General features: G+C 40.3%; 1 protein-coding gene across 4 annotated transcripts in view; it reads right to left on the reverse strand.

The window, feature by feature from the left end:
• The window catches only part of Xiap (X-linked inhibitor of apoptosis), a 47,096-nt gene that overhangs the window by 14,449 nt on the left and 15,070 nt on the right, over positions 1 to 17,577 (reverse strand). For all 4 annotated transcript variants that reach the window (XM_070039778.1, XM_070039774.1, XM_070039775.1 and 1 more), the window contains 4 exons: positions 9,237 to 10,142; positions 8,388 to 8,487; positions 5,996 to 6,074; positions 5,281 to 5,323 (listed from right to left, as the gene is read on the reverse strand). In XM_070039778.1, the coding sequence (XP_069895879.1) occupies positions 5,281 to 5,323; positions 5,996 to 6,074; positions 8,388 to 8,487; positions 9,237 to 10,110 (1,096 nt within the window). In that variant the 5' untranslated portion in view covers positions 10,111 to 10,142. The remainder of the gene's footprint in view (positions 1 to 5,280; positions 5,324 to 5,995; positions 6,075 to 8,387; positions 8,488 to 9,236; positions 10,143 to 17,577) is intronic.

Genomic DNA, 17,577 nt, shown 5'->3' on the forward strand with positions numbered 1-17,577 from the left:
AATCTCACTTTTCTTTTTTAATTTCTTTTTGGTATGTATGCTGGTACTAGGAATTGAACTCAGGGCTTGGGTAATGTCCTGAAATATTTTTGCTCAAGGCTGGCATACTACCACTTGAGTCATACATAGCTCCATTTAGAGATAATCTCACACTTTCTGCTCAGGCTGGCTTTTTTTTTTAATTTAATTTTATTTTATTTGAGAACATACTGTACAGAGGGGTTACAATTACATTGGCAGGATAATGCATACATTTCTTACCAAGCATTGCAGCCTCCTCCTTTGTTTACCCTTCACCTCCCTTCCCAGCCTCCCCCCTCCCCCCCTCAGGCTGGCTTTAAACCATGATTCTCAGATCTCATCCTCCAGAAAAACTAGGAGGGTAAGCCATTTTTATGACACTCTAAGTAGTAATATAGAATGTATGCTTACAAAGGAGACTTGGATTCTGACTCATCAATTCCATTCTTGGGTATTAAAAATGAGTGCCTATCTCTCTGTTAGATATGCACAAGAACACTTGTGCAATATTATTCATAAGAGCTCAAAATTGAAAACAACTCAAATGCCTATCATTAGATGAGTGGATGAATGAACTGGGGTACATTTAAATAGTAAATAGAAGCCAGGTGCCAGTGGCTCATGCCTGTAATCCTAGCTACCCAGAAGGCTGAGAGGGGCTAGGAAGGTGGCTCAGTGGTAGAGTGCTTGCCTTGCATGCATCAAGCCCTAGGTTCGATTCCTCAGCACCACATAAGCAGAAAAAGCCAGAAGTGGTGCTATGGCTCAAGTGGTAGAGCACTAGCCTTGAGCTAAAGGGCTGAGGGACAGCATCCAGGCCCAGAATTCAGGCCCCATGACCAGCAAAAAAAAAAAAAAAAAAAAAGGCTGAGATCTGAGGATCATGGTTCAAAGCTAGCCCGGGCAGGAAAGTCCATGAGACTCTTATCTCCAATTAACCACCAGAAAATCGGAATCAGAAGTGGCGCTGTGGCTCAAGTGATAGAGCGCTCCCCTTGAACTAAAGATTGAAGGAACAGAACCCAGGCTCAGAGTTCAAGCCCAACCGCAAAAAAAAAAAAAAAAAAAAAAAGTAAATAGAAAACAAAGAAGAAAGAAAAACAAACAAAAATACTAACATCAAAAAACATGGATAAACCTAATGGGTAAAAGAAGTAAAATATAACGATAAACCAGACACAAGAGACTACGTACTACTTATATATGATTTCATATATAAGTTCAAAGCAAATCTGCAGAAAGGGGTACTGAATAAAAGAAGGGCTAATAAAGCTCTCAGGGTAGGAGAAATATTCTAGATCCTGATGTGATGAAGGTTATATAGGTGTATTTACATGTTAAAATTCATCAAATTGAAAAGAACTATATATTTTTTTGTAGTGCTGGAGAATGAAATCAAGGCCTCATGCATGCTAGGCAAGCCCTCAACCCCAACCAACATCCCCCCCACCCCGGGGTAATTGTGGGGGGGGGGGCGGGGGGGGTACAGGGTATGAACTCAGGGTCTTACAGTTGCTAAGCAGGTGTTGTACTGTAATGTAATGCTTGTAGACATCAGTAATATTTTCTAAGGGACAAGTAAAGAAGATGTAGAGATTTGATTAAAGGGAATAAAAACATATGATTTGTGTTTGACAAAGAAAAATTCTATAGGGAGGTTATAATGCAGACAAAAAACACCAGTTCCCACATGACTACAATAATCCTATGAAAAACAAGGGCCTGAATGGGTACAGCAAGAGTGGGAAGGTGGTGAATTCTAGACAATATTAAAAAGATGGAATCCGTCAGACCTGGTGGTTAATTAAATGTAGATGTATTATGGAGAACAAAGAGCTTAGAATGACTCAAGTTACTAGGTGACTTTGTGAACCTTGATGCTATTAAACTAATGTAGGAGGAAAAAGGCCAGGAACTGATTTGGTCTGAGTGGCTGGGTGGGTTTTATAGATGCTAAATTTAAGTGGCTTTTAGGATTACTAGGTGGAGTTATGCCAAGGGCAGCTCTAGTCAGATTCTCCCACCACTGACTTGCTTGTTTTTGACATCTGTTTTGCTAGCTCCTTTACTTCTGCTTACCAGATTAGATGTCCCCAACCATTCCCTCACTGAGGCCTTTTCAAATTATGTCTCCATAGACTTTATTTAGTTTTGTTTAGTTACATAGTTTTTTTTCACTTCAGTTATTTTCAGTCTTCATTTTAGTTATTTTTCAGATAGTGTTTTTTTGCCTGGAGCCAGCCCTGGAAGGAAATACTATCTATGCATCTCTCATAGTTTCTATGACTGGAGTATAGGATCTCACCCAGCTGGTTGGCTGAGATAAAGGAGGCCGCAGAGCTCTAGAGAGCAATCCTTCTGGTAGCCAGTAGCTAGAAGGATCAGGTTTTAATATCTTTGTACTTAGATATCCAGTAGGTATCTCAAATTTAACTTGCTAAAAACCAAGAGAATATACAAGTTGATATGAACATGAAAAAGAATAAAATGGACTTTTGCTTGACAATATATACAAAATTTATGTCAAAGTGGCTCAAAGACCTGAATGTAAATGGCTCAAATGGTAAAGCGATAGCCTTGAGTGGTAAAGCCAAACAAAAGCTCAAGACCCCAGCTGGTGCTGGTGGCTCATGCCTATAATCCTAGCTACTCAGCAGGCTGAGATCTGAGGTCTGGGCTTTGAAGCCAGCCCTGGCAGGAAAGTCCATGAGACTCTTCTCTCCAATAAAGTACTCAAAAGAAAAGCCAGAAGTGATGCTCAAAGTGGTAGAGCACTAGCCTTCAACAGAAAAGCTCAGAGACAGAGCCCAGGCCCTGAGTTCAAGCCCTACAACTGACTCTCTGACTCTCTCTCTCTCTCTCTCTCTCTCTCTCTCTCTCACACACACACACACACACACACACACACACACACACACACACACACACACACACACACACACACACACAGAATGCTTAGAGGCCCCAAGTTTAAATCTCAGTACTGTACTCATGCCTGTAATCCTAGTTATTCCTTAGGCTGGGATCTGAGGATTGTAATTCAAATCCAGTTCAAGCAGGAAAGTCCATGAGACTTTTATTCCAATTAATAACAGAAAAAAAGCTGGAGCTGGGACTCAAGTGGTAGAGCACTAGCCTTAAGCATAAAAAGTTCAGAGAACACCCAGGCATTGAGCTCAAGCCCCAGAACGAAAAACAAAATAAAACAAAGCAAAACAAAAAACCACAATCCAGTATATTCTTTAACACCTCTGACTACTTTATGTTTGTTTATATGGCTCCCTCATTTTCTGCTTTTAAAGATTCTTATGGAGCCGGGCACCGGTGGCTCATGCATGTAATCCCAGCTACTCAGGAGGCTGAGATTTGAGGATCACGGTTCAAAGCTAGCCCAAGAAGGAAAGTTCATGAGACTCTTATCTTCAATTAACCACCAGGAAACCAGAAGTGGCTCTGTGGCTCAAGTGGTAGAGCACTCACCGTGAGCTGAAGAACTGAGGGACAGTACCGAGACCCAGAGTTCAAGCCCATGACCAACCAAAAGAAAAAAAGATTTCTATGGGACTGGGGATGTGGCTCAGGTGGTAGAGTGCTTGCATATTGAGGTCAAGTCCCTGAGTTCAAACCCTAGTACAGCCAAAAAATAAAAAAGATTGGGGCTGGGAAGGTGGCTCCGTTGTAGAGCACTTGCCTTGCATGCATGAGGCCCTGGGTTCGATTCCTCAGCACCACATAAGCAGAAAAAAGCCAGAAGTGGCGCTGTGGCTCAAGTGGTAGAATGCTAGCCTTGAGCTGAAGATCTGAGGGACAGTGCCCAGGTCCAGAGTTCAGGCCCCACAATCGACAAAAATAAAAAAATTAAAAATTAAAAAAAATGTCTATTATGAATGATATAGATATCTCTACCTCTCCATGAGGCAATAAGTGGTAAACAAACCAAACTTCACCTCTTTGTAAGGTAGCTGGGAAAGACACAAGGACAATATGGGTTTTGAATGATGATGGTGATAGCACATTAGTGGAACACTGGATTCATCACCATGGCTTCCTCAGGGAGCCTCACATATAAAAATACACATCACTCTTACTTTTGTGACTTTAACAGAAGTAGTGATAAGGAAAACTATTTTGGGCCTTTTCTAAACATGAAAATCTAATTGTCCAAAAGTTATATTGGCATCCTCTTTTAAAGAAATAAACAAAAAACTATTTTTATTTGTTCACCTTATTACAGTACTGGGGATCGGAACCCAGGCCCCAAGCACACTAGGTAATTATTCTCTACCATTTGAGCCTTGTCCTCAGGCCATATAAACTATTTAGACACAGAAGTCCATTTTGTTGCCCAGTCTGCTGTTTAAGTCCTAGACTCAAGTGATCTTGTTGCCTGTGCCTCCCTGAGTAGCTAGGGACTAGAAGTGTGAGCCACTGCACACAATTTGTACTTTTTTTTTCTGAGATAGGGTCTAGCTGGTCTAGCTTTATGGTCCAGTTTGGATTCAAACTCACTTTGTAGCCCAATAAGACCTTGAACTTGCAATCCTCTTGCTTTAGCTTCCTAAATACAAAGATTACAGGTGTGTACCATCACACCTGATTTTATACTATTTTATTTTCAATTGTTTTCAGTGTACTAACTAACACTTTTTATTTTGCCAATCCTGGAGCTTGAACTCTGGGCCTGAGCACTGTCACTGAGCTTTTGTGCTTAAAGCTAGCACTCTACCACTTGAGCCACAGCTCCATTTCTGGCTTTTTGTGGTTAATTGGAGGTAAGAGCCTCAGAGGGCTGGGAAGGTGGTCAGTGTTAAGAGTGCTTGCATGAATGAGTCCCTGGGTTCAATTCCTCAGCACCACATAAGCAGAAAAAGCAGGAAGTGATGTTGTGGCTCAAGTGGTAGAGCACTAGCCTTCAGCTGAAGAGCTGAGGGACAGAACCCAGGCCGAGTTCAGGACCCACAACCAACAAAAAAAAAGCACCAGAAACTTTCCTGTGGGGGCTGGCTTCAAATTATAATCCTCAGATCTCAGCCTCCAGAGAAGCTAGGATTATAGGCATGAACCAACTGCCACCTGGCTGTACTAACACTCAATATAGAAATATCTGACTTAAAACTATGAAGCATTTCATTAAATTCTTAAATTTATAGCAATAAGTAACCAACATATTATGCTTCTTATTCTGTCACCCCATAAGTAACAACTATAATAAATTGGTAGCAAAATTAAAATTGTATTTATTTTAATAAGCACATTTACCGATTCTTTGAGTTAGTGATGGTGTTTTTTCAGCAGTTCTTACCTAAAATAGAAATGTGAATCATAAGAATTCTTTTTGATAGAAAGCAATTACTTCAATATGAAAATTTACATTAATCATAAATTTGACATAAACCTGCTTTATTCTGATTTAAACCATGAATATTCACAAGAGGTACTGCCTGAAGGAACAGAAGGAAATGAGGACTATCTAATCCAATCTTATCACAAGCTGAGTCTTGAAATCTACTATGTAGAGATAAAGAATGGCAAAGCCTTGGTGACAAACTTCAGTTTCCTATTCTAGTGCTTTCCACATTTTTACCAATGCATTGGCAACCCCAGTTCATCCTATCCATTTAGATAAATTTGTGAGATTTTTAAATATTGTCTGCAAAACAAGCAAAAAGTATTTATGAGAGCAAAGTACATTATACAAAGGTTCAATTTCAGAAAGGTAAGAAGAGACTTTGGTGATTTAGTTTTTCAAACCCATTTCTATCTATAGTGATACTATAGATATATTCACTTATCCTAATTTCTTTATCACAAATTTCCTTTATGTCAAGAGTTAGAGGTTCTCTTCAAATTTTTCCCTTTAAATCTCACCATAAATTACTAAGTTACAACACTAAACCATAAATTTTATATGAAAAAATAATTACAAAACAAATGTTATGTTTTAAAACATATTATTATACAATATAGGACTTACCAGAGACGACTCAGTTGAATGGGTTAAATGAATATTGTTTATATATTCTTGTCCCTTCTCTTCCAATAAATATTTACAGCTAAACAATGGAAGATTGAACTTTAGTAGTTGATAAATTAGTAAAGTATTAGCAAAGATATAATCTCCATCACATTAATTCCATTAACTTACTTTTTGTTACTTCTAAAGGCCTACAATGTAAAATGCTACTGAATTCCCTATCCAACTGTCATTTTAAAGTTAAAAAATGTTCCTACTTAAGATAATGTTAATACAGCAAAACATCAACTCTACAATTTTCAACTTTTAAGCAAGAGTTAGGAAATTAACACCTTGACATTTTTTTTAATCAAATTTAAACGTTAATTATCTTAACAGGTTTTATTTAGAGGATTAACCATTGTACATATAAAATCTTCACTTTCATCTTTTTTAAGGTTAAAGGTAAAAGTACTTTTGAAATGTAACTATGAATTTGTACTATTTTTTTGTCCATTGTAGGGCTTGAACTGTGGGCATGGGCGCTTGTCCCTCAGCTCTTCAGGTCAAGGCTAGCCCTCTACCACTTGAGCCACAGTGCTACTTCTGGTTTTCTGGTGGTTAAATGGAGATAACAATCTCATGGACTTTCCTGCCCGAGCTAGCTTTGAACCATAATCCTCAAATCTGAGCCTCCTGACTAGCTAAGATTACAGGCATGAGCCAACCAATGCCCAGCTGAATCTGTACTATTTTTGAAGGCCAGAAATTCCCATCACTTCTATACCTAATTTATTTTATTTTACAATTTAAGGCCTGGACCTATGTGCTGACCCTGAGCTTCTTTTCCACTTAAAGCTGGCATTCTACCACTTGAGCCACAGTTCTACTTCTAGCTTTTTGTTGAATAATTGGAAATATAAGCCTAAAGGACTTGTCTGCCAGGGCTCGCTTTGAACCACCATCCTCAGATCTTAGCCTCCTAGGATTATAGCCATGAGTCACCAACCAGTGCCTGACTTGGATGCTTTAAACAGGCAAAATGGTAAAGACATTTACAGCACTTGATCCTAAAACGCCACTGACTATAAGAAGCACAATTCTTTAGGTACCACCTAAAACTGATGCCAGTTGCATTATGACCCACCAACAAACAGTCCTATATCAGAGATCTTAAAACATGAATATGTGTGTCTTAAAATCAGTGACAGTGGTTCAAAGCCAGCCTGGGCAGTAAAGTCCATGAGACTCTTATCTCCAAATAAGCCACCAGAAAACTGGAAGTAGAGCTGTGGTAGAGCACTAGCATTGAGCTGAAGAGCTGAGGGATAGACCCAGACCCGACAGCCGACAAAAAAAATGAGTGACAGGCTGGGAATGTGGCATAATGGTAGAGTGCTTGCCTAGCATGCAAGAATTCCTGGGTTTGATTCCTGAGTACCATATAAACAGAAAAGGCCGAATGTGGTGCTATGGCTCAAGTGGTAGAGTGCTATCCTTGAGCAAAAGAAGTTCAGGGACAATGCCCAGGACTGGCAAAAAAAAAAAATCAATGATAGCTGGGTACCAGTAGCTCACGCCTGTAATCCTAGCTACTCAGGAGGCTGAGATCTGAGGATCATGGTTCAAGCCAGCCCAGGCTGAAAAGTCCCCATGAGATTCTCATCTCCAATTAACCATCTGAAAACTGGAAGTGGTACTGTGGCTCAAAGTGGAAGAGCACTAGCCTTGAGCAAAAGGAACTCAGGGATAGGAATAAGGGCCTGAGTTCAAGCCCCACAACTGACCCAAAAAAAAAAAAAAAGACATAATGGCTTTTTAAGGATTCTTCTTGGTACTCTGGGTCTCCCATACTCATTAAGAAAAAGCCATATGTATGCACCTATGTATGTATGTATGTATGTATGTATGTATGTATTGTTGGTCATAGGGATTGAACTCTGGGCTTGGGCACTATCCCTGAGCTTTTCAGCTCAAGGCGAGCACTCAACCACTTGAGCCACAGCACCACTTCTGATTTTCTGGTGGTTAATTGGACATACGAGTCTCAAGGATTTTCCTGCCCAGGCTGGCTTTGAACCTCAGTCCTCAGATCTCAGCCTCCTGTGTAGCTAGGATTACAGGTGTGAGCCATCTGCACCCAGCTCAAGTATGTTTTCTAATTTGATGTTTAGAAATGGAACCATATGAAGAATGCTAGAGATATGCTATATAAGCAGTGAGTGTTTTGGTCACCAGAGAAGGCTTAGGTATCTTTTTATCCTATAAAGTAGGTGACCCCATTTTTATAAACCTAGTGTGAATTTCAAGACATAGTGAAGGCAAAAATAGTTGAGGTGAAAAATAATTCAAGTCTTTCCACTGCATACTCTCCAACTTGCTGGTTTACTGAATGAACAATTAAATATCTTACCCTGGATACCACTTGGCATGTTGTTCCCAAGGGTCTTCACTGGGCTTCCAATCAGTTAGCCCTCCTCCACAGTGAAAGCACTTCACTTTATCACCTTCACCTAAGAAGATAGACAAGAAAAAAAATGTATTTGTACATTTAGAAACTTATACAAAATATTCATTCTAACATATAAAAATTAATCTATATCCTCTATATCCCATGGCTTAAAGGGCATTTACATCTGAGTGATAGGTATACTCATGCATGAGGCCCTGTGTTCGATTCCTCAGTACTATATAAGCAGAAAAAGCCAAAGTGGCACTGTGGCTCAAGTGGCAGAGTGCTAGCCTTGAGCTGAAGTGCTGAGGGACAGTGCCCAGGCCCAGAGTTCAAGCTCAATGACTGACAAAAAAAATTTTGTGCTGGTTTTGGGCCTTGAACTCGGGGCCTGTAAACATTCTCTGATGTTCTTTGGCTTAAGGCTGAGCCACAGCGCCACTTTCTGTTTTCTGGTTGTTAACTGGAGATAGGAGTCTCAGGGACTTTCCTTCCTGGGTTGGCTTTGAACTGCAATCCTCAGATCTCAGTCTCCTGAGTAGCTAGGATTATAGGTGTGTGCTACTGGTGCCCAGCCTGGCTAATTTTTACATTTTTTCTCATAGATCTTATTTCACTCATCAAAACTGCAGTTATTTTATCAAGCTCTGAAACTTCAAAACAGGTTATTTTTGAAATTATTCTGAGACTAATACTGATAAATATTTTATGTCTGCTTATACCTATTTACCAGTTCAGGGGGTTAAAGACATTTATTTGCTTTTTAGGGGACCTAGGATAGCTGGCAAGTTATTTATTGGTTCAGGTTACCTAAAGCATAAAATCCAGCACTTGCAAGTTGCTCCTTGTTAACTGAGTATATCCACGTTCCAAAAGTAATGATCCGTGCTTCATAATCGGCCATGGCTGGATTTCTTGGAAGATGTGTTGAATTGGGGTAATTTCTATCAGAACTTACATCAGACTCACTTCGAACATTAACGTTGCGGCCCAAAACAAAGAAGCAATTAGGAAAGTGCCGTCTGTGCTCTGACCAGGCACGGTCACAGGGTTCCCAATTTTTCAGTTTTCCACCACAACAAAAACACTGCACTTGGTCATCTATACCTGTGTAGTAGAGTCCAGCACTAGCTAACTCTCTGGGGGTTAAGTGGGCATAGTCTGGCCAATTGTGGAATGATTTTAATCGGGCTTCTTCACTACACATGGAAGGGTTCCTTGGGTATATAGTGTCTGAAATATCTACAACCTGCCCAGTTCTCAGAAGATAGTCTGCATGAGTTTCAGGAGGCCTGTCTAGAGTGAAATGATTTCTGCTTCCCAGATAGTTTTCAGCTTTGTACTGACCATTTTGGACCCCAGGATTTGAAGATTGTGCTGCACTGCTTTCAAAATAAAAGCCGTTGATAAATCTGCAATTTGGGGATACTTTCCTATGTCTTCCAACTGCTGAGTCTCCATACTGCCATCTATCTACTGCTGCATGACAACTAAAGCACTGCACAGTATCTCCTTCACCAGTATAAAGAAAACCTGCCCGTGCTAATGTTGATGCTGCCACAGGACTACTGCTTGGAAAATTAGCAAAAGTTTTTAATCTATTAAATTCTTCTACAAATTCTTCATCCTTATTGATGTCTGCAGGTATACAAGTTTTAGATCCTTCACAATTGTTAAACGTCATCTTCTCTTGAAAACAGGACTTGTCCACTTTTCCTGAAAAAAGAACATTACATTAGGAAACACGAAATGTGAAACATAAGTAACATACTTTTGATATTGGGAGCTCATAACATATCCAATAATGACATACAATAACCATACAATTGCTAAAATACATTCTACTTCTAAATACTAGTGTTCTTTCCTCCCCACCTAAATACTAGTGTTCTATATTACCACATTTTTCAAGTCTTAAAAGTAAAATCTGGCATTTTTATTGTTTCTCTTTCTTTTTTCTGCCACTTCTGGGGCTTGAACTTAGGGTCTGGGTCTGTGATCTTTTTTTGCTTAAGGCTGCCACTCTACCATTTAAGCCACAGCACCACTTCTGGTTTTTTCTGTCTATGTGGTCCTGAGGAATTGAACCCAGGGCTTCATGCATGCAAGACAAGCATTCTACCACTAAGCCACATTCTCGGCCCCTCTTTCTTTTTTGATTTTAGGAATTAAACTTAATGCCTCAAAAATGCTAAATACAAGCTCTACTACAGAGCTACATACATTTTTTTCTCTCCTAAAAATTTCTTTTTGCAAACTGGGCCCCAGTATCTCAAGACTGTAAGCCTAGCTCCTCAGGAAGCTGAGAACTGAGGACTGCAGTTCAAAGCCAGCCTGGGCAGGAAAGTCGGTAAGACTCTTTATCTCCAATTAACCACCAGAAAACCAGAAGTTGCTGTGGCTCAAGTGGTAGAGTGCTCACCTTGAGCTGAAGAACTGAGGGACAGCACCCAGGCCCCAAGGTCAAGCCCCATGACTGACAAAAAATTTTTTAAAAAATTTTTGCATACTAGTCAAGTGCCCTAAGATTGAGCCATATCCTAACCTTCTGTTTTCTCTTGCAAGGAAAATAATATTTGAACAAGTACAACAGAAATACTAATTTTAAATGCTCATTTAATAGAAACATAAAAACTATGGCAAAGAATGCATTGTATATAATAAACATATAAAGTCTATAATGAAAAGTATGAAAGATCATAAAATAAACATAATTGTTATAATGGATCATTGTATATTCAAGGTATCAAAGTTCAATTTTTATAATTCAAAGAGAAACAAATATTCAGTGTCAATGAATTAATTTTTAATGTATTTTTACTTTTTGCTTAGCAATAAATATTTAGACTATTGATCCTAACATAGTTTAAAATATGATTTTCATAAATAAACAAGGGGCCATATTTTTATGTGTAATACACACACACACACACACACACACACACACACACACACACACACACACACACACACACACACACACACACACACACACACACACACACACACACACACACACACACACACACACACACACACAATACTGCCCTCTAGAGAACAATTCTAAGTATCTGAAGACCTTAATTGCAGTTACTTCTGGTCAAGGAACAATCTGTTCGAAAGAGAATTTAGCAGCCTCATTAGTGCTGCCAAATTATAGCTGTGTAATGTTTAACCCAGATAAAATACTAAAATCAGTCAGTTGGGTTATGAGAACGATGGTAAGATAATTTATCCCCTAAAGCTACATACTTCTGAAAGTGAAAAATGAGGCTACTAATAATTACAAGGCACAGTCAGGTTTCTCCCAAGCAAATCAGAGCATGTGGTCACTTGCTTAGCAATTAGACAAACCTTGTTCTCCAGAATCTCTCATTCTTTGTTCAGTATATGCTTGTCAAGGGCAAATAGAAGAATGGTTAGCCAGGCATTAGTGCCTTATCCCTATAATCCTAGCTACTCAGGAAGCTGAGATCTGATAGCAGTTCAAAGGCAGCACAGGCAGGGCTGGGAAGGTGGCTCAGTGGTAGAGTGCTTGCCTTGCATGCCTGAGGCCCTGGGTTCGATTCCTCAGCACCACATATGCAAAAAGAAAAAAGCCGGAAGTGGCGCTGTGGCTCAAGTGGTAGAGCGCTAGCCTTGAGCTGAAGAGCTGAGGGACAGCGCCCAGGCCCAGAGTTCAGGCCCCACAACTGGACCCAAAAAAACAAACAAACAAACAAAGGCAGCACAGGCAGAAAAATCCATGAGACTCTTATCTCCAATAAACTACTCAGAAAAAGCCAGAAGTGGAGCTGTGGCTCAAGTGGTAGAGTGTTAGCCTTGAGCACCAAGAGGCTTAGGGACAGTGCCCAGGCCCTGAATTCAAGCCTCAGGACCTGCAAAAAGAAAAAGACCAAAAAAAAAAGAAGAAGAAAGAAAGAAATGTTGGTAAAGAGGCAGAGCAAGGGCTAGGAAGGTGGCTCAGTGGTAGAGTGCTTGCCTTACATGCATGAGGCCCTGGGCTCGATTCCTCAGCATCACATAAGCAGAAAAGCTGGAAGTGGCACTATGGCTCAAATGGTAGAGCACTAGCCTTGAGTTGAAGAGCTGAGGGACAGCGTCCAGGCCCAGAGTTCAGGCCCCACGCCCATCAAAAAAAAAAAAAAGAAAGAAAAGAAAAAAGAAGCAAAACAAGAAGAATCTCAAGACTATGAATGGGAATGTAAATTCCTTTGGCCATACAAAAACAGCATGGAGCTTGCCCCCTAACAACTAGATAGATATACCACACAATCTAGTAATCCCACCACAACATACATATCCAACGGAACTAAAATCAGTAAATTGAAGAGCCATTTGTATTTGGTATTTATAATATTTTTGGGGGGGGGGGAGTTACGGTCGTGGGGCCTGAACTCTTGGCCTGGGTGCTATCCCTCACCTCTTCAGCTCAAGGCTAGTGCTCTACCACTTGAGCCACAGCGTCACTTCTGGCTTTCTTTTTTTTGGGGGGGGGGTCCAGTAGTGAGGCCTGAACTCTGGGCCTGGATGCTGTTCCTCAGCTCTTCAGCTCAAGGCTGGCACTCTACCACTTGAGCCACAGCACCACTTCTGGCTTTTTTTTCTTTTTGCTTATGTGGTGCTGAGGAATCGAACCCAGGGCCTCAGGTATGCAAGGCAAGCGCTCTACCACTGAGCCACCTTCCCAGCCCCTGGCTTTTTTTCTTTTTGCTTATGTGGTGCTGAGGAATTGAACCCAGGGCCTCATGCATGCAAGGCAAGCGCTCTGATATTTATAATAGCAGTGTTCACCACAAGCAAGTTATAGAATCAACATAGATATCCCCTGCTAGATGAATGGATAAAGAAAACATGGCATTATGTACATAACAGAGTATTTATTCTGCTTTAAAACAAATGAGGGTCTGGGAAAAAAAGCCGGAAGTGGCATTGTGGCTCAAGTGGTAGAGCGCTAGCCTTGAGCTGAAGAGCTGAGGGACAGCGCCCAGGCCCAGAGTTCAGGCCCCACGACCAGACCCAAAAAAATAAAATAAAACAAATGAAACTCAGTCACTGGCAGCAACATGGATAGAACTGAAGGATATCATGCTAAATGAAATAAGTCAGGTGCAGAAAGATAAATACCATATGCAGAAGCTAAAAGTTTGATCTCATAGAAGCATAGAAAAGTAGTCACTAGAGCCTGGGAAAGATGTTGTGAGATGGAGAAATGGTGGTCCAAGGCAGCAGGGTACAGCTGGATAGTATAATGTTTTTTGAAACAAGATCACCCTATGTAGCCCAATCTGGCCTCAAATCATAATCCTCATGCCTCAGCCTCTTAAGTAATATAGGAGTAATATCCTAAAGTCTCATAGCACAGTAGATAACTATAGTTGACCACAACTGAATATTTCAAAAATAGCTAGCAGACTGCCCATGTAATTGTAACCCCTCTGTACAGTATGTTCACAAATAAAATAAAAAAAAAATAGCTAGCAGACAGAATTTTGAAATACAAAGAAAAAATAATGTTTGAGGTAACAGATATGCCAATTACACTGATCTGATCATTACACATTACATCTGCATAGTGAGATTCTACACTGTACCCCAAAGATATGTATAGGTTCTGTATTGATTAAACAAACAAAGATAAAAATCTTAAAAATAAATTCAGCCAGGCACTGGTGGCTCACGCCTGTAATCCTAGCTACTCAGGAGGCTGAGATCTGAGGATCGCGGTTCAAAGCCAGCCCGGGCAAGAAAGACCGTGAGACTCCTATCTCCAATAAACCACCAGAAAACCGGAAGTGGCGCTGTAGCTCAAGTGGTAGAGCGCTTGCCTTGAGCTGAAGAGCTGAGGGACAACGCCCAGGCCCAGAGTTCAAGCCCCACGACCGACAAAATAAATAAATAAATAAAAATTAAAAAATAAAAATAAATTCACTTACAAGGCTAAGGCAGAAATCTCTCCAAGGCCCTAGCTAAAAATAAATGAGGGAAAGAAATTTACAATGACTGTCTATATTTCATTTGTGTGTTGATTGCTTAGAAATAGGGAGAATTCTAAGATGTTTTTGTTAGCATAATGTTTTACAACATACATCTCTCTGATAATAATCAATACAAGGCTTCTCTGTCACAAGCTGGAAGTGAACTGTAGGCTTCTTGGTCTTGTCAAATTATAGTGGTATTGAGATAGCTAGTTAGCTAGATATCTAAGATCAAGACTTTAGTTATACATATATAAAATAGATTTCTAAAATATAGTCTTCATGACTTCACTACTATTTTTCAATGACTGAAAACATTCTGACCATAGTTTCAAAGTCATCTGTTGAATCAGTATAATAAATTCAATGATAAAACCCAAGAACTGGGCTGGGATTGTGGTTTAGTGGCAAGTACTTGCCTAGCTTGTATGAAGCTCTGGGTTCAATTCCTCAGTACCACATAAACAGAAAAAGCCAGATGTGGCGCTGTGGCTCAAGTAGTATAGTGCTAGCCTTGAGTAAAAGAAACTCAGGGCCAGTGCCCAGACCCTGAGTTCAAGCTCCCGGACTGGAAAAATATAAATAAATCAATAAAGAAAATCAAGCCCAAGAATCATAGCTGGGCGTCATGCCTGTAATCCTAGCAACTCTGGAGAGGTTGCAATCTGAGTATTAAGAATTCAAAGTTTGACCAAGCAGAAAAGTCCATTAGACTCTTATCTCTAAACACCAAAACGCTGGAATTAGAGCTATGGCTCAAGTGGTAGAGCACTAGCTTTGAGTAAAAAGGCTCAGGGACACTACCCAGGCCTGAGTTCAAACCCCAGTACTGGCACACACAAAAAAGTCAGAAAACGGCTACCTATGATTGTAGAAAACATCCTGTTATCCAACATTTTTTATTCTTTGAATTCAAATAAAATATTTCAAAAATAAAATTAGCATAGGCTTATAAGTAGGACCTGATCATCACTGAAAGTGTTTTCAAGTAAGCATGCACACTCTGGCTACTTCAAAAAACATTCTGTTTAGGGGATGGAGATGTGGCTTAGCAGTAGAGTGCTTGCCTAGCAAACACAAAGTCCTGGATTCAATTCCTCAGCAACACATAAACAGAAAAAGCTGGAAGTGGCCCTGTGGTACAAGTGGTAGAGTGCTAGCCTTGAGTAAAAAAAAAAGGCTCAGGGACAGTGCTCAGTCCCTGAGTTCAAGCCCCAGGACTGGCTAAATTAATTAATTAATTAATTAATTAAAATAAAAAATTCTGTTTAATCCAGGCGCCAATGGCTCATGCCTATAATCTTAGATACTCAGGAGGCTGAGATCTGAGGATAGTGGTTTGAATCCAGCCTGGGCAGGAACGTGCATGAGACTATCAAAAAGCCAAAAATGGCACTGTGGCTCAAAGTGGTAGAGCATTAGCCTTGAGTACAAAAGCTCAGGGACAACACCCAGACCCTGAGTTCAAGCCCCAGAACCAGAAACAACAACAACAAAAAAATGGTTTTAAACCAAGATTTGAAGAAACCAAGGAGGGATGATAAGCTAGTAAGACAAAACTTAACGGATGTAGGTGTGAAGTTTTATAAACCAGTTGCAGAAGTAAGGAAAATGGAGACTTGGCTTGGGATAAAGTCACATGAAGGCAAAAATCCAGATTTAAAACCTTGGGGTTTTAGTTAATTACAAATTCATTATCAGCCAACATTACATGCTTGCTAAAAAACGTACAACCTCAGGCAACATTAGTGTCCAGATGTGCAACATCCACATCCAATTCAGCTGCATATTGAATACTATTTCCAGTTCCAAACACATTTTAGAAGGGACATTAACAAAGTTGAATGTCCTTAGAGAGATAACATGATGATGAAAATGATATCATATGAGGAATATTTGGAAGAGCTTGAGATATTTATTCCAAAGGGAGGAAAATTGTGAGGAAAAGGGTAGAGAGGATAGAATAACTACCTTAAGGTATCTAAAGTCTGTCAAGTGGAAAAGGAATCCAACTATGTAGCTTAACAGCAGAATTAAGGTCAATCAGCATAATTATAACCAGTATAAAGCAAGAACTTGAAAACAATCAAGAGCAAGACAAAATGAGCCAGTACCATAACTGCTAGGAAATCAGCATGGACTAGTCACTTTTAAGTCTGTAATTATCCTGAAGAATTAATATTCAATACAATCTAGAACACATGAAATTACCCTCCTAGAGGTAGCTAAGTTTGATTGCTTGGATAAATTAAAAACAAGTAGATATTTTGTAAGGTTCAAGTAGTCACTTCATTTCAAACCATATTAGACATAACTCCATTATTCAGGAACAAGAGAATCTATCTGAAGCTTTCAAGAGGAGACTTCACCTGTCATAGTGCTGTTTTAATCCTAGCACTCAGGAGGTTAAGGCAAGAGGATCATGTCTTCAAGGCTAGCCTATGCTACATGAGCCTTTGTCTCAACACAAACACACACAAAGGGAGGAAGCAGGATGGAGGAATAATAGGGAGGGAAGGAGAGGGAAAGGAAGAGAGAGGGAGAGAGAGGAAGAGGAAGAGAGAAGGAGAGAGAGGAAGTGGGGGCGAGAGGAAGGGAGGGGAAGAGAGAAGGCACACTAACAAATACAGGCATTGTTTACTCGGAAAAGCAAATGTTTCTTTTCTTTTTTTTTTTTTTTTTTGGTCAGTCGTGGTACCTGAACTCAGGGCCTGGGCGCTGTCCCTCAACTCTTCAGCTCAAGGCTAGCGCTGAGCCAACTTCTACCACTGAGCCAACTTCCCAGCCTGCAAATGTTTCTTAAGAACAATTTGAAAGAGAGAGAGAGAGAGAGAGAGAGAGAGAGAGAGAGAGAGAGAGAGAGAGAGAGAGAGAGAGAGAGAGAGAGAGAGAGAGAGAGAGAGAGAGTGGCGACTAAGAAAACACAACAAAGAGGTTGAAAGTGAAACATAACTGACAAATGATAAAAACCTGGGGTTGATGGATGGGCTGGGAAGGTGGCTCAGTGGTAGAGCACTTGCCTTGCATGCCTGAGGCCCTGGGTTCGATTCCTCAGCACCACATAAGCAAAAAGAAAAAAGCCGGAAGTGGCACTGTGGCTCAAGGGCTAGAGCCCTAGCCTTGAGCTGAAGAGCTGAGGGACAGCACCCAGGCCCAGTCAGTTCAGTCCCCAC

Source organism: Dipodomys merriami, unplaced genomic scaffold, assembly GCF_024711535.1.
Source record: "Dipodomys merriami isolate MVZ:Mamm:240054 unplaced genomic scaffold, mDipMer1.0.p SCAF_3, whole genome shotgun sequence".
In the NCBI taxonomy this organism is placed as follows: Eukaryota; Metazoa; Chordata; class Mammalia; order Rodentia; family Heteromyidae; genus Dipodomys; species Dipodomys merriami.